Genomic DNA, 16,555 nt, shown 5'->3' with positions numbered 1-16,555 from the left:
TGAAAAAAATCAGCATATCTGACTGACACATTGAAAAGGTCCTTTTAACAGTGTGTGATGCTTGTGGACCTCTTACCTCTATGAAAGAATGGGGTAGAGGTATCTTTCTATATCTCTTAATTCGTCAGGTTTACTCTTTATTATTTTTTTATATTCATTTTTTATTGGGTGGCATAGTTATTTCTTCTACAACTACAAATTTAATTAATTAATTTAAATTTAATTTAATTATGTTGTATTTGTATTGTTGTATGTTGTTTGTTTTATATTGTAGTTACATTGTATGTTTTCTTAGCTTCTTTCCTTCCTGTTTTTCCTTCCCTGCTTCTCTGGTTACAGTTACTTTTGATTTATGTTATGTGGTTCTTTCCATTTACATTCTTGTATTCCTTTTATATTATTTTCCTGGATCTACTTCTTTCACTCTGTATCAGTTCATGTAGATCTTTTCATGCTTCTCTGTGTTCCTTATCTACACAGTTTCTTACAGAACATTCCATTACATTTCTATGCCACAATTTGTTTGGCTATTCCCCATTTAGTAGATGTGTGTCTTTTTTCCTCCCCCAATTTTTTCCCATTGCAGAAAGCACTACTATAAATATTTTTGATTTATATGGGTATTTTCTTATCAATGGATTCTTGGAGTATAAACTCATTAATGAAATCTCAGAGGAACCGGACATTTTGTCTTTTATTTTATTCTGCCCATCTCTTCTATTTTTTTTTCTTCCAGTAGGGTCCATGCCTAGCCTGAATCATTTATTTACAATCATTGTTTTCTATTATGTTGTATGCTGCTGTTTACTGTAAGAGACAAGCATCTTACCAAGGTTTTTATTTTTTGTTCTTACAAGAGCGAGTGTTTAAGCTAGCAGGCACACTTAAAATCATTAAAGCATTCCTTTTTGTACCTTGTCCCAGAAGCACAAGTTCCTCTTCTGCTTCCGCATTGGCTGGGTATTATAGAGATTGTAACCTATTTGGAGAGCCTAATTTCCCCAACATGAGTGTGAGTCTCCATCCCTAATTACATCTCATAGAGTGTTTCTTATTCTAATTTATGGCTTCACTTTTTAGGTTTCATTTCTTGGGTTTCAGTTTTTTTTTTTTTTTTTGAAGTTTCATTTTTCTGGATTTCGCTAATTAAAGTTTTATAATTCTGTGGAAACTAAATCCTCACTCAATTAGTACATTCTCTAATGTTTCAGAAGAACTAGGCAGAGGCAGGAAGCATGATGACATGTTGTTGGGTTTTTTTCTGATAATTTGTAGTTTTTATATTAATAGCAAATATATGAGGAATTCATTCACCTGAGGAATAAAGTTTGAACCTTAATCATACTGTTGAACTTCCGCAGAATTTATTTGTCATTAGGTAGTACCTAACTTTCATTTCAAATCAATTCTCCACAGATGCAGAGTATTACTTGTATGTTATTAGATAAATACTCTTTTTTGCTAAGTCTGTCATTGTTTGTGTTTACATGTGCCTTATTTTTAACTTTTATTTTTCATCACACAGAAGAAATGGATGTAAAAAGGCTTGTTTTTGTTTGAATGATTTAGATTCCCTTATTAAACACTGTCTTCATTTGCAGATGGATAATGCCAGAGACCTGCTCTCCTTTGGGGGTCTTCAGGTGGTGATCAATGGGCTCAACAGTACTGAGGACTTGGTGAAGGAGTATTCTGCTTTTGTGTTGGGTGCTGCTTTCTCCAGGTAAGTTCTAGACTAGGGGTTCTGCCATTTAAATGTCTAGGATGGAAATAATATTTCTGAAATTTTCATCAATCTGGAGCAGGAGGAGAGATGTGGGAAGAAGCTCTGGTCCTTTTACTGGCCTATTTCAAACTACAGTTTTGGGTATTCCTGTGGGAAAGGTAATAAAAAACTATTCTTTCATTTGTTACATAATCCTATAAATACTGAACAACCTTGTATTTAACTACATTGTATAGATTTATATTTATCAACTTTATATTGATGTGTACCCTAGAAGCAGTGCAATGCATAGACCATAAGGTCTTGAATCAGGAAGACTCAAATTCTAATCCAGTCTCATCTATTTAATGAAGTTTGTGATCTTGGGCAAGTCATTCAATTTTTATCAGCCTTTGTTTCTGTAAAATGGGGATACCTAAGTCCTAAGATGTTGTGTGGATCAAATAAGAGAATATTTGTAGTAAAATACTTAGCACAGTGCCTGAAATAGAGGATTAATAAATAATAAATAATAATCTTAAATAATAATATTTAACAAATCTCCTTTCTTCCCTCCCTCTTTTCTTCCCTTTCTCCCAACTTTCCTTTCTTTTACATTCTTATCTTCATTAAAATATTACTTTTTGGTAAGTAGAGATTTTCTTACATTCTTTCTACTTGTATCCCTGGCATCTAATGTGTACCTTGTACATAATAGGTACTTAATAGGAAGTTTTCCCTGACCAACTTAAATTTGCCTTTGAAATTTTCACCCAGTAGACTTGGTTATACCTTCTAGCTAAATTAAAATCTAATCTCTCTTTTATACAATAGCTATTCAGATTACTGAAGAAAACATCTGTCATTCTTTTTGGACTTCCTATTCACAACTTCTTTTTTCCATATTCAACATGTATAGTTCCTCCTAGGATTTGTACCTATGACCTTTTCCCTTTCATTCCCTTCTTGAATACTGGACAGTTCTTCAGAGAATATAGCACATGTAACCTAATATTGCATTGTCTTCTTGGCCTGCTGTCACATGGTTTATGCACATTGAGTTTTCAGTTCTCTTTAAGCTTCTAGATCCTTTTCACTATAACTGCTGTAAAAAAAAATGTAAATAGTATATTGGTTTTTTCCAATTATATATAAAAATAGTTTTCAACATTTTTTACAAGATTTTGAGTTCCAAAATTTTCTCCTTCTCTTCTTTTCTTCTTACCTTCCCAAGATGGCAGGCTATCTGATATAGGTTATATCTGTGCAATCGTGTTATACAGATTTCCACATTAATCATGTTGTGAAAAAAGAAACAGAACAAAAGATAAAAAAACAAAGTGAAAATAATCTGCATTCAGACTCCATAGTTCTTTCTTTGGATTTGGTCAGCATTTTTCATCATGATTCTTTTGGAATTGTATTTTGATCGTTGTATTACTGAGAAGAACTAAGTCATTCACAGTTGGTCATTTTAAAATATTGCTATTATTGTGTAAAATTTTCTCCTGGTTCTGCTAACTTCATTCCACATCAGGTCATTTTAGTTTTTCCAGATTTTTCTGAAATCTGTGTCATCATTTTTCATAGCACAGTATTATTCCACTGCATTCACATACCACAATTTGTTCAGCCATTTTTCATTTGATGGGCATTTCATCAATTCCCAGTTCTTTGCCACCATAAAAAGAGTTGCTATACATATTTTTGTACATAGAGGTCCTTTACATGTTTTCCCTTTTTTTTATTATCCCTTTGGATACAAAATCTAGTAGTGGTGTTCTTGGTTCAGAGGTTATATACATAGTTTGATTGTTCTTTGGGCATAATTCTAAATTGTTTTCCAGAAGGTTTGGATCAGTTTACAAGTCCACCAGATAAACATTGATATTCCAGTTTTCCCTCATTTTCTCCAACATTGATCACTTTTTTTTTCTGTCACTTTAGCCAGTCTGATAGTTGTGGGATGGTAGCCTCAAATGCCTGTGAATTTTATTCAAAATTTCTTCTGCATCCTATTTCTCAGCTTATATCTTACATAGACACTTTATGCCACATTTATAAGGCATAAAGTGAGTAAAGCATTTAGAACAGCAGTTTGTGGAGATTAAAGAGGGCATAACTTCCTGGAAGTTTTGTTTGTTATTGATAGGTAATCAAAATCTGACCAGGGAGGACCTGTTAGGGAATCTGTTCTTCTTTATTCAGGAACAACTAACTAATGTGATATGCCTCATTTAGAAATTAAGAACATAAAGTTTGACTTGTTTCTTATCAGAAGGCCAAAAAAGCCACGGAAGAATTGTTGAGAATTGTGGGACTATCCCATTGGTTTTTCCCATGAGGGAGATCAGATTATCTTTATATCACAGTTGGTTATTCAGAACCATAATTCTTTTTACTTGTGAAATCTGTTAAGGAATAAATTTCTTTTGATCCTTCGTAGGAGCAAAGCACCTTTGGATGACCATAAAAATAACATTTTGAGTGAGAAACTGCTCTGGATATCTGACCAGCTGGGAATTTTATAGGAGAACATCTTCTTTATGTTTATTTCTTTTCTCTGATGATTTTAATTAGAATTTGATTTTGATTAAAATTTACCAAGAATCTGATACTTCTTAGTGCTGGGGCAACAAAGATTGGGATATCCTGGCTAAGGGAATTGTGTGGAAGGAAGTGCAGTGGGAAGCTGCCTTTCTCATTTGTTTCTCCTTCTTATAGTCCTCTCAAATGCTGATCCCTGGGTCAATCTCTGCGAACTTGACTTCTGAAACATCTTAATAGGTTTCTCAAAGGTTAACTGAAGCAAAACAATTCAGAATTATAGGTTACTTACTTCCTACCTTTTGTAACTTCCTCTTCCTCAGTTTAGATAGTAAACTATAGTTGATAACTATCTACAGTTTACAGAAAAAGATCTCTAATCTCACATTAACCCTAGGATCATCACTTCTTGTGGTGGAAAAAAAGAGGTGTGAGTGTGAGAGAGTGAGGAGGAAAGGGGAAGAGAGAGGGAGAGGAAGAGATTAAATGAGAACAAGAAAAGGGATTTCCATTGTCTCACTTCAGCCTCTGGTAAGTCAAAGGACTTATTCTTGTGGTCTTTAAAAGCCATTAGACTTTCTGAAGTCCTGGATTCATTCAAATATTTCTTTTGCCACCGCATTAACTAAAATGTGACCAAGCCAAACTTTATTACTCTCTTCCTTGCTTTTCTTTGGAAACTTTTTTAGTAATTCCAGTCCCTTATTATAGCCATCAATTTCAAAGCTTCAGCTTAGAGATCCTTTGCAGCTGCTTGTGGAAATAGAATTCTTATGGAAAAAAAAAATCTATCATTCTGTTTTCTTTAAGGTGGATTTAAGGGGACTAACCCACAGAGTCACAAGCAGTTGGATGGGGCCTTTTGAGCTCCATAACTCACCAAGGGGCTATGCCAGTACACAGTGTTATTAGGACTTTTCAGTGATTGCATTAGCATAAGAGCATGTTAACACTTATTCAGTGTTGCTAAAATTTAAATAGAGATAAATATAAAATATTACGATTTCATGTTTTGGTGGCAGCAGACTGCTGCATTCAAAATGATTTGGCACTGCTTTTGATGGTTCATCGGAGGGCTGTTAGGGTAATAGCACAGTATCATCAAAGCCATCAGAATACTGGTGGCAGAGTCCCCAATATCCTGAAAATGTCAGTGTTTTATGCAAAAAGGTACTTTAGGAATGGTAAGAATATATCCTCTTGGAGAAGGAGACCTTCAGTACTTTTTTGTGATTTGTAAGAAGCCCCACTCCCTCTTTTAAAGTATACATTTCTTCTCAAGTATTGAAGCCCTAGCTCCTTGCACTTTGAGGTGAAATTGTCTATGCCATGAGTATTCTAAGGCTCCTTTCCTGGAAATATGCCACAAAGTATCTGCATAGAAGATTTAGGTTTGAAAACAATCATGATGTTGAAGAAATGTCAAAAAGTTCACTCACTTAAAGCTAATTCAGGGTAATTCAATAGCAGTCTGATAAGGCCCAGTAACTGCAGTCCAGTCCTGGAAAAATTTTCTAGAAGTTATTTAGTCTTTCCACCTTCCCCTCTCCTTTTTAAAAAATCTCTAGACAAAGTATATCTGTAGTCACACAGTTCTCTGTTCAGACTTGGATCCATTCAGAAGTAGGCAGCATAAATGACTGTCCCTCAATATAGCCTGATCTTATCCCATTATATCTATAGCAAACCATTTTAGGTTGCTACTTTTCTTTTCTTTTTGCTGGGGCAATTGGGGAAGTGACTTGCCCAGGGTCACACAGCTAGGACGTGTTAAAGGTCTGAGGTCAAATTTAAACTCCGTCCTCCTAACTTCAGGGCTGGTGCTCTTATACCACCTAGCTGCCCCTGTGTGTTCGTTTTTATAGACTTATACATGTGCATGCTATCTCTCCTGATATACGGTAAGCTCTTTGAGCAGTTGCTGTTACCTTTCTTTGTGTCTCTAGCACAGAGCTGAGTACATAGTAAGCAATGAATGCTTTTGATCAGTTTTATTGATGAAGGAAGCAAGACTCACCCACACTCTTTAACAGTTGTGCATCATTCATGCCAGAGTCATGTTAAGCATTATGATGGGTAAGTCCACTTTATCATAGTGAAGGCTCAAAGTGTTCAATGTCAGAGTGGACAGTTTTTAAGTCATTTGCAGTGCTGAAATCTCTTTTCTTTTTCTCTTTGTCTCTTTGTCTCTCTGTCTTCTCTGTCTCTCTTTTCTTCCCTCCCTTCCTTTCTTCTTTCTTCCTTTTCTCTCTTCCCCACCCCCTTCTTTTTGGTGTATACTTAACATCATGATTTTTTTTCTTGGGTTTAATCAAAATCCTGATTTCTACATTGATTACCTAACATTCATATCTTTTATAAGGATGCTTATGTTAAATTATATTTTTCTGATGTTAACAGGGTCTACTTCAGGTTTGTTGGAACCCTGACTGCACTCTGTTCATTATCTACCTCATGGTTTTTCACTGGTCAGTCAAAGCCACGTCAGGTCATTTTAAATGCAGTACTTTGCCGCCAAAACACAATATTATGACATTTTAATGTTGATTACTATTTAAATATTAATGACACTGGGTTTTTATTTGCATGGTTGAATTAACTGTGTAAATGTGTCTATAATCTCCCCCAAGTTGATCTTTCTTCTAATCAGTATTGTGAACACTGACCACAATTGATCTCTAGGCACAGGATTTGACTATTCACATCTCTCCTTAATGTTTCTCCTTGATCTGTTTGCTAATGTTGCTTCATACCTCTGATATTCTCCTGGAGCTTGAAATCAACAGCGTGTTTTTTTTTTTTTTCTTTCCTTTTTATTTTATTTTATTTTATTTTATTTTATTTATTTATTTATTTATTTATTTATTTATTTATTTATTTATTTTTTCTGTTTGTTGATTGTAGTATCTCCCCTGAGGCTGTCTGCAATTTTCCCTACCAGTGATGAGATCTCTTACCATTCTTACCATCTTGCATTCCCTGTCTCTACTGACTGTGCTCTAGTAGTCTGCTCTTCTCCAGTCCCTTTAGCATGTGCTTTCATCTTCCTTTTTATCCCTCTTCTTTAGCAGTCTGATTTTTTAGCCTTCTTATAATTTGGAATCCCACAACTTCTACTATACTTGTTTAAAAAAAAAAAAAAAACTCAAATTAATTAAATTTGAGGATGATCATTCTTGCTGTGCCATTCCTCCCCTCCCCTCCCACCTTGCCTTGCAATGTAAGGACCTTGCAATGATGAATTCCCTTTACTAATACAGATCTGCAATGGAGAGTTTTAATGAAAGTTACCTGAGGGCTGAGAAAAATTAGTGACTTTTTCTTAATCACAAGCCAATATGTATCTGTTGGAAACCTATAGCCTTGTGACTCTGAGACCAACTCTCATTCCACTATTCCATGCTGCTTCTCTTCTTCTTTTCAGAGTTTATCAGTTAGTCCTAGATTCAGAAACTAGTTTGTGGCATTGCAAAGAGTATAGTAACTGAAGCCAGCTGTGGGGCTCTGGGCAGGTCACTTTACTTTTATGTACTTTAGGTTCCTCCTCCACAAAATGGATGATTGATCTTTGTGACTTCTCCCTCTAAGGAGCCTGTGACTATTTAAAATTTAAAGTTGTGTTTGCATGTTATTTGGCAAGGAGGATTAGACCCAACCCCACTGAGGGCCTGGAAGGTATCAATGGCTTTAAAGAAGTCATAATTCAGGGAAACTGGTATTTTAGTAAAAATTAGCATATGTCTCCCTTGTTTTCAGCCTTGCTGGTATAGGCAAGATGTGATACATATTACTTATAGCTGATAAAGAGAAGTTGCAGAACAATTTGTACATACTAATTTACTTAGTCACTCTTATGGTTGATCTATATGGTTAGTTAGCTAATGCACTTAAAACCAAATTCAAGGTCTGTTGAAAAGAAAAGACGACTTCATTCACTAACTAATATAAGTAGGGATAGGGATTGATGTGTTACCTCAGGAGAGGCTGTCATTTCAACTGGAAACCTCCCATATGTGGAAACTCTCAGCCAGTGCAAATTTTTATGGACCCATGTATCTGGTTTTTATGTGCCTTCTCTGCAACTTATGGTCATATAGAGTATTATATAGCCAGTTGTATAACCACTGGGTGGTTAAGTAATTTGGTTTGATGGCTTCTCACATTTTATTAAGAATTTTAATCTTTTTCAAAATTTTGTTACCTTAGATTTTATATCATATTTGTTTCCAAAGATATCTCTCTCCCTTCTCCTTGAGAGCCATCCTTTGTTATAAAGACTGGGTGGGGGAGGGGGAGGAAGAAACTTTAAGGAAAAATATTCAGCTTTGACAGTGTGTGTACAATATTTCATTCCCATAGTCTCCTATCTCTGAGGAAAAAGCAGGGAAATACACTTTTTTCATCTCTTTTAGGACTAACCTTGGTTATTATAATTACATAACATTAATTATCATTGCATTGTAGTAAATTGTTTCCATTTACATTGTCACATTCTTATAAAATGTCGTTATGTTGTATATTGTTTTCTTATGCTTACTTTGTAATGTGGTTGTGTGTGTGCTTTTGAGAAGTGGGAATTATTTTTAGATGTGTTTTTTGGTAACGACAGAATGCTACCCATGTTCAGGGTGTACCTTGTAGGCATCAACATTTACTCAAAACCATAGCTTAGTACCTTTGCAATGCCATGCATTCAAAAAAACATTTAGATAGCAGAGCAAATTAAGTGATAAGGACAGATTTTTCTCTCCTACACATATGGTAGTGTGCCTTTACTGATTATCATCTAATTAGTGGGGAAAGGCACTTCTAGGGAAAGATTTGTGGGATTCAGGAGTCTAGGTTCTAGGAGTGGCTCTGCTAACATCTAGTTTTATAATCTAGAGCCCTTATCTCTTAGAAAGGGGGAACAAGTATTTAAGCATTTATTAAGCATTGTTTCAGACAAGATGCTAGGAAGCATCATACAAATGTCTTATCTGATTATCTCATAACCCTGCGTGGTAGGTGCTATTATCTCCATTTTTCAGTAGAGGAAACTAAGGCAGACAGAGGATAGATGACAAGGATCACATAGCTGGCTTTGAACTCATTTCAACTCCAGGCTTCCTGCTTTATCTCCTGTTCCACTTAGCAACCCCAAAGTGATTAGTAAGCCTCTTCCTGTCAAGTAAATCTCTTAGCAAGAGGGAAGGAATACATTACTTGAGAACAGAGATTAAGTCTGTGAAGCACAATACTCATTTAGGAAGTCTGCTAGAAAAGGCAAATCGCATCTATGTTATAACCTTGTCTGTTTTTTTAACTGAATTTCTATATTGACTTGAATTCCTGGTCCCATCCAACTCTGGCATTGGGTCAGAAGGCCTATTTAGATTCTCGTCTGCTTCCCTTAAAAATCTAGGAAATGAGGGCTGGTAGGTGGTGCAGTAGATAGAATGCTAGCCCTGACGTCAGGAGGACCTGAGTTCAAATCTGTCCTCAGACACTTAACACTCTTAGCTGTGTGACCTTGGGCAAGTCATTAACCCCAATTGCCTCAGCAAAAAACAAACCAAAAAAAAAAATCTAGGCAATGATCTAGTGATAAGGATAACAGTATGTTTCATGGACTCTTCTTAGCTCTTCTGATGGTCCATGATTGGCATTCAAATGAGCTTAAGGCAAAGACACAATATCCATCCACCTCACTTTTTCTCCACATTCTCACCATTATTATGCATCCTTGTCAGCAACAAAATTACTTGCTTGATTAAAAATTTCTTTGAAGCAAAAGCCTCCTATTGATAAGAATAAATTATTTGTAGAAAAACCAGAACTATACAATTACAATGACCAATTATTTACTTGCTGTCAGTAATCTGGACTCTGTCTGGAATGTCAAAAAAAAGGTAAACTATATTCCTCAAGGCTTCCCCTTGAGTTCTTTCACCTACTTTTATTTTTTGTGCCAATCAGAGAACATTATTGGACATCTTTTTTTTTTCCTCTGTATCACTGCAGTAAGTCTATCAGTCCGTCAATAAACATTTAAGGGCCTACTATGTGTCTAGGCACTATATTTAAATGCTTAAAATTTAAATATTTTGCTCCTTAACAAAAAGGAGCAAAAGACCATTCTTATCTTAAAGAAGTTTGTAATCTAATGGAGAAGAAATAAGCAAACATATCTGTGTATATAGCTTGTATGCACAGATTTGTTTGCTTATTTCTGGTTAAATAGGATAAATAAGAAGGAAAAGTTCTAGAATTAAGAAAGGTTGGGAAAGGCTTTCTATAGAAAATAAGATTATAGTTGGGATTTAAATGAAGCCAAGGAAGCTAGTAGGTTATGATGAGAAGTGAGGATATTCTAGGAATGGAGACAGCCCGAGAATATGTCTATAGTCAAGAAACAGTGTCTTATTTGAGGAAACAAGGAGGTTAATGTCACTGAATTGAAAAGTACATAAGAGGGAGTGCTGAAAAAGTGGAGAGGAGGATTATGGAGATCTTTGAACACCAAACAGAGAATTTTGTACTTGATCCTTGGGGAGATAGCGAGTCACTGGAGTTTACTGAGTAGCAGATTAGACCCAGGTATTTGTTTCCTGAATAGAGGAGAGATAGAATGGGGGAGAGATTTGAGACAGTCACATCCACCTGTAAGGCACTGCAAGTAGTCTAGGAACGAGATGATGAGGGTCTACACTAGAAATAGTGTCAGTGTCAGAGGAGAGAAGAGGGAATATTTGGGAAATGTTGCAAAAATGGACAAGACTTGGAATATATGATGCAGCACCAGGTTCTAGGAGAGGGGTTTGGAATGTAAAAAATTCACAGACATTAACATACCTACAAGGAGCCCTTTATGTTGGAAAAAGACATACAAAAAAGTCAGAGGGAAAGAGTAAGGGCAGAGTCTAGAAAGTTAGGGAGGAGTTAGGGAGGGTCCTAATTGAGAACAAACTCACAAATACATTATATCAGCAGCTGCATGATGGGATACCAGAAAAAGGGATAAGCTAATACAGGATAATGAAGATACTTTGATCAAAAAGATATTTATAGGGCCAGAATGTCTCCTCTGTGCCTACTCTGAAAAGGGAAAGGCCCTTCATCTGGTGAGTTGAATAAACCTTAGTCGTACTGACAGGCTAAAACCGGTCCTAGGAATTTGGTCTTCCTTTGTGTGTGTGATAAGGTTGTGGATGGGAATTGGATGAACTTGGTTACAGTTCACATTGTACTTGACAATGCTTGCAATTACAAATTATTAGTTGTAGGATTGGGGGCTGAGATATAATAAGATGTAGAGGATCACACTAGGTTGTTGAGGTACTATTCTTCTCCTTTAATAAGGAAGTTGGACATGAGGGTTTAGGGGAAAAGATAATGTTCAGTTTTGAAGTCTCAAAGTTAATCAGAGATGAGAGGTTGGAGGTCAGCAGAGAGATTAGGTAGATTTGAGAATCATTATAGAGATGGTAATTAAATCCATTGGAGCTGATGGGATCATTCGTGAAGTAGTATAGAAGGAGAATGGAAGAAAGCCTCAGGACAGATGTCTTTGTATGATACTTAATGTTAAAAAAGTCTGAGGAAGAGTGAGCATTATTTATTTTGATTTGTAGGTCTATTAAAACTTGGTTTTCCTTGTAGGGATCATGCGGATTATATAATGAATTTTTTTTCTAGTTCTGGGACATTGTCTTTGAAGATCTCTTAAAACAATATTCATAGCTGATGCTGAGTGAAATGAGTAGGACCAGAAGATCATTATATCCTTTAACAATAAGTTCTATATGATGATCAATTTTGATGGACACGGCCCTCTTCAGCAATGAGATGAACCAAATCAGTTCCAATGGAGCAGTAATGAACTGAACCAGCTACACCCAGTGAAAGAACTCTGGGAGATGACTATAAACATATTCATTTATTTTTCTAAAATCTGTGATATTAGTAATTCTGAGTTTTCTGGGCTTATCATCTAAATTTGACCTTTAATTACTTCAGTGTGTTTTTGGAGCATATATTTCCAGCTACATGGTGTATAATTTCTGCATATTTCCACTTACACCAATATGCATTTCTGCATTGTGTACAATTTACTGTAGTTGGTTAGTTGTTTTTCTGAATTTTTGTAGTTTTCTCCTCTCTTTGCTAGTTATTATTTTTTTTTTCATTGTTTCATCTTGTTTTGGGATGGGGGAAAGAAAGGGGAGGTGTACCTTTTAATTCTTGCTTAATTTCCTCATGTGAATTTTTACTTTCTTTTATTCTTATTCTTTACTTAAACTTGTTTAAGTTTCTTTGTATGTATTAGTTATCTATGTAAGTGTTTATTTTTCAGCATGTCTTGAGTGGTTTCTTACCCACTTCTGGTGCTTCTGGTACCTTAGTTGATGGAATATAATTTAAAATTATAGCAACATTCTTTATTGTTTATTTTTTAAATATTGGTTCATTTTCATTTTTGTAGTTTTCTTAAGTGTTCCATTGATTGTGTAAAGTTTGATTCTCTTCAGTCCTTTATAGTTCCAGTAAATGTCTGTTGAATGAAAGTTCTTTTTCTTTTGTATATACATAGTACCGAGCACCTGGTTGCATGGTACAGTAGAGTTAATAAATACTTGCAAAATTGAATTTAGAGTCTGGAATTTGTTAAAACATGTGGGAATTTTCCATTTCCTGGACATATTCTTCTTTACCTTTTGGATTTCTGATTTTCTTATCCATCCCTTCAGATATTAGTCTTTGTCCCATGACATTGAGGAACAATTCTACTTCTAAGGCCTTTGCTGTAATTTAGATCATCTCAGAATACTGATTTTTATATTGACTCAGGCTGAAGCATGTTTACACATCACTTAGAATGACCATTTGCTGTACTTGCCTAAAGTCTCTGACGTTATATGCATGCTGGAACATATATAACGCCCTCCCATTCAAAATGCTTCCTCACTGTCTTGTGACTTGTACTACTTTTAAAAATTTCCTATTGATGGAAAATGTAAGATGATTATTTAGACTGTGAACTTGGATAGGGACTATTTTTTACCTTTCTTTGTATCGCTCACATTTAGTGCAGTGCTTGATATGTAGTAGGTGCTTAATAAATATGAAGGGTTCTAGGTACTCTAATATGAAAGGTATGAAATGTGTATAGAAATGAGAACCTAGGAGCATCAAAGATAGACACTGTTTGGTCATTTATGTTTCTGTCTCTTGTATTGTCTCTTGGTGCAATCACATCCAGAAACTGGAAATAGCCATCATGGAGATAATTGTGATTTGAGAAAATAATAGCATCAGGTGGAATTATGAGAAGATTCTAAAAGATGAAGCATCCTTGAGTGTTTAAGCTTTGCTGGTTCTTGGAACCTTTATTTATTTAACCCTAATCCAGTTTACTTTTCCAGGATTCCCTTCTTGTGACAGCCAACTGTAAGCCTTCATAGTGAGAAAAATAGCTGAGATAATGGAAGTGACACTGAGCATGGAGTTAGGGGCCATGAGTGCCACTCCTAGTGTGGACACATGTGTCTCTTGGACTAGGCTCTTCTTCCCAGATGGAATAAAAACACTAGTTTTATCCCCCTTCTCCTTTTTCTGTGTTCTTTCAATTGAATAAGCTCCTTGAAGGTAGGCAGTGTTATATGTTGTTGGTGTTTTCTTTTGGTTATCCTATCCCCAGTGAGTGGCACAGAGCCTTGACTATAGAAGATACCTAATAATTGTTTTTTGATTCTCTGTGCATAGCTTTGCTCTACAAATCATCTCCCCCCGGTAGGGCCTTAGTCATGGTATTCTCACACTTTGCTCATACCTCTATATTCTTTCCCATTTTATCTGCATTGTCTAACTATCTGTCTTATCAGACTTATGAGACAGTGTCAAACATTATTCTGAACAGAGAATAAAAAAAGGTACCCTGAGGTCTGCCAACTTTTTTAGTAAACATTTTGAGGTCAGAGTTATTGGAGAAAACTGAATTTCTCTAAGCAAGTAGAGGTTAGCTTCCAGGATTGCAGTCATTTTGAAATCTTTTCCTGATTTTTACCTTTTTTCACATATGCTGTCAGATTTCATTTTCCTATCTGTAAATTTGTGTAAGCTTAGAACATTTATTCTAAATCAGTGTTCTAAGTCAGTGTTGATTAAAGTATAACCTAGTAGTTCTGGGTTGATTAGTACTATGTTATAGTCTGGATGTAGGAAAATCTGGATAATCTGAAGGCATCCTTCCACTACCTAGGAGTAGAGCAACTGCTAACTAATTAGAGTTGATCTAATCTTACAAGAAGATGTTTTTTGGGCAGAACCTGAAACAAGGTATTAAGTAGAACTAATTAGTACAATGCTTGTGTTTGCACCTTTACTCATTGGAGTTCACAAGTGTGCCAGTTTCACAAAGTAAACTTTGTAACTTTATGAGTTCACACCTCCCTTGAAGCTCTTTGGGCCAGAGAACACTATGGGAGAAAACCCACAATCCCTCTCTTGAAGGAGCATAAATAGAGCTTCAATGGGCCAGTCAAGGAAGTTCTTCAGAGTGAAGAAGCTACAAGTCGAGATTTCAGCGGAATTACGCCAGAAGCCCTCTCTCCGAGGCCAGGCAAGAGAGAATATATTTTCCACTTGGCTGGCTGGTCGCAGAAGAGAGTTCAGCTGGACTGAAAAGGAGTTCTCTGATGCAGAGGCTGAAGAAAGCAGAGGCAGAGGCTGAAGGACAAAACCTTTGGATTTGGCGACATTCGGAGAGAGCTCTTGGAACCAAGCAGAGAGATAGACCTCTAAGCTAACCGGGCTATATTGGAGATAATAAAAGATCTGAACTTTTATCACCTGGCTGCATTTGGGAAGAAGACCCCAGCATTTTGGCGCCCGAACAGGGACAGACAAAATCCTGATTCCAGGGAAGGCACCCAGAGAGAACTTTTATAATATTTTATAGAAGAACAAGAACCCAACATTTGAACTCACCACATTTTGGCGCCCAATGTGGGGCCAATGGATTTTTGAGGAGAAGGTTTCTAAGGTTCCTCTTAAAGGACCAACTATTTTTACAGATGCAGCCAAACAAAATATTTGTGCTGTATACTCTCATGATTTAACCTTAAAAAGAGTAGTCAGAACTCCTTTTCAGTCCACTCAGCAGAACGAATTATATGCGATCATGTTAGCTCTCACTTATTACCCAGGCGACATAAATATAATATCTGATTCAGCCTATTCAGTAGGTGTGGTACAAAGAATTGCCACAGCCCAAATAAAATTTGCAGCTTTTAATATATATCAGCTCTTTAAGGAACTTCAAGAGCAAGTGAGAAAGCATCCAGGAAAGATTTATATCCTGCATGTCCACTCACATAGTGGACTTCCAGGTCCTATTTTTGATGGAAATTCAAAGGCAGATGGCCTTTTAACTATGTTGGCCAATACGCATTTATTTCAGGAGGCCCAGGAATCCCATTCTAAATACCATCAGGCTGCTCGAGCTTTGCGTTTACAATTTGGGATTACAAAAGAAGAAGCTAGGAGCATAGTGAAAAGCTGTACAGCTTGCCTTCCCTTCCACGCTCCTACACTGCCTCCAGGGAAGAATCCTTGTGGTTTGAGACCCAATGAAATCTGGCAAATGGATGTGACCCATTATAAATCTTTTGGTCGTCTGTCTTTTATCCATGTTGTGGTAGACACCTTTTCAGGATTCACTTTTGCCATACCAGCAGCAAAAGAGACAGCCCGAGTGGTCACTGAATTCCTCATTCAAGCATTCGCAATTATGGGTGTGCCACAAGAAATAAAAACAGATAATGGACCGGCATATACCTCCAAACATTTTGAACACTTTTGTGCACAGTATAAGATTTTAAACACCACTGGCATACCCTTTAATCCTCAAGGTCAGGCAGTAGTAGAGAGGAAAAACAGAGACATTAAGACACTGCTCCAAAAACAAAAGAAAGGGGGAGCCACGGGTAACCCTAGAGAACTTCTAAATTTAGTTCTCTATACCATTAATTTTTTAATCTTTGATAAAGATGCACTGGCTCCAGCAGACAGGTTTTATAACCCACCAGAAGAGCAGTGTCCAGTGCGAGCAGCTCCACTATCTTTAGATAATTGCCAGGTGATGTGGAGAGATCCAGAAAGTGGTGAATGGAAGGGACCAGATAGGCTAACTGCTTGGAGGAGAGGATTTGCTTGCATCTCTACGTGTGGAGAAGGAATCAGATGGGTGCCAACGAGCCGCATTCGCCTTGTCCATCGCAGAGAGATGGAGCAGACCCTTGAAACAAAGGAGAAGACCCAAGA

General features: G+C 36.4%; 1 protein-coding gene across 2 annotated transcripts in view; it reads left to right on the top strand.

Moving 5' to 3' along the window:
• SIL1 (SIL1 nucleotide exchange factor) overlaps positions 1–16,555 on the top strand; it is a 323,522-nt gene that overhangs the window by 252,701 nt on the left and 54,266 nt on the right. For both annotated transcript variants that reach the window (XM_051978489.1, XM_051978488.1), the window contains one exon: positions 1,602–1,723. In XM_051978489.1, the coding sequence (XP_051834449.1) occupies positions 1,602–1,723 (122 nt within the window). The remainder of the gene's footprint in view (positions 1–1,601; positions 1,724–16,555) is intronic.

This window comes from Antechinus flavipes, chromosome 2, assembly GCF_016432865.1.
Source record: "Antechinus flavipes isolate AdamAnt ecotype Samford, QLD, Australia chromosome 2, AdamAnt_v2, whole genome shotgun sequence".
In the NCBI taxonomy this organism is placed as follows: Eukaryota; Metazoa; Chordata; class Mammalia; order Dasyuromorphia; family Dasyuridae; genus Antechinus; species Antechinus flavipes.
The sequence above is the reverse complement of the archived record's forward strand: the minus strand, read 5'-3'. Positions and strand labels throughout refer to the sequence as shown.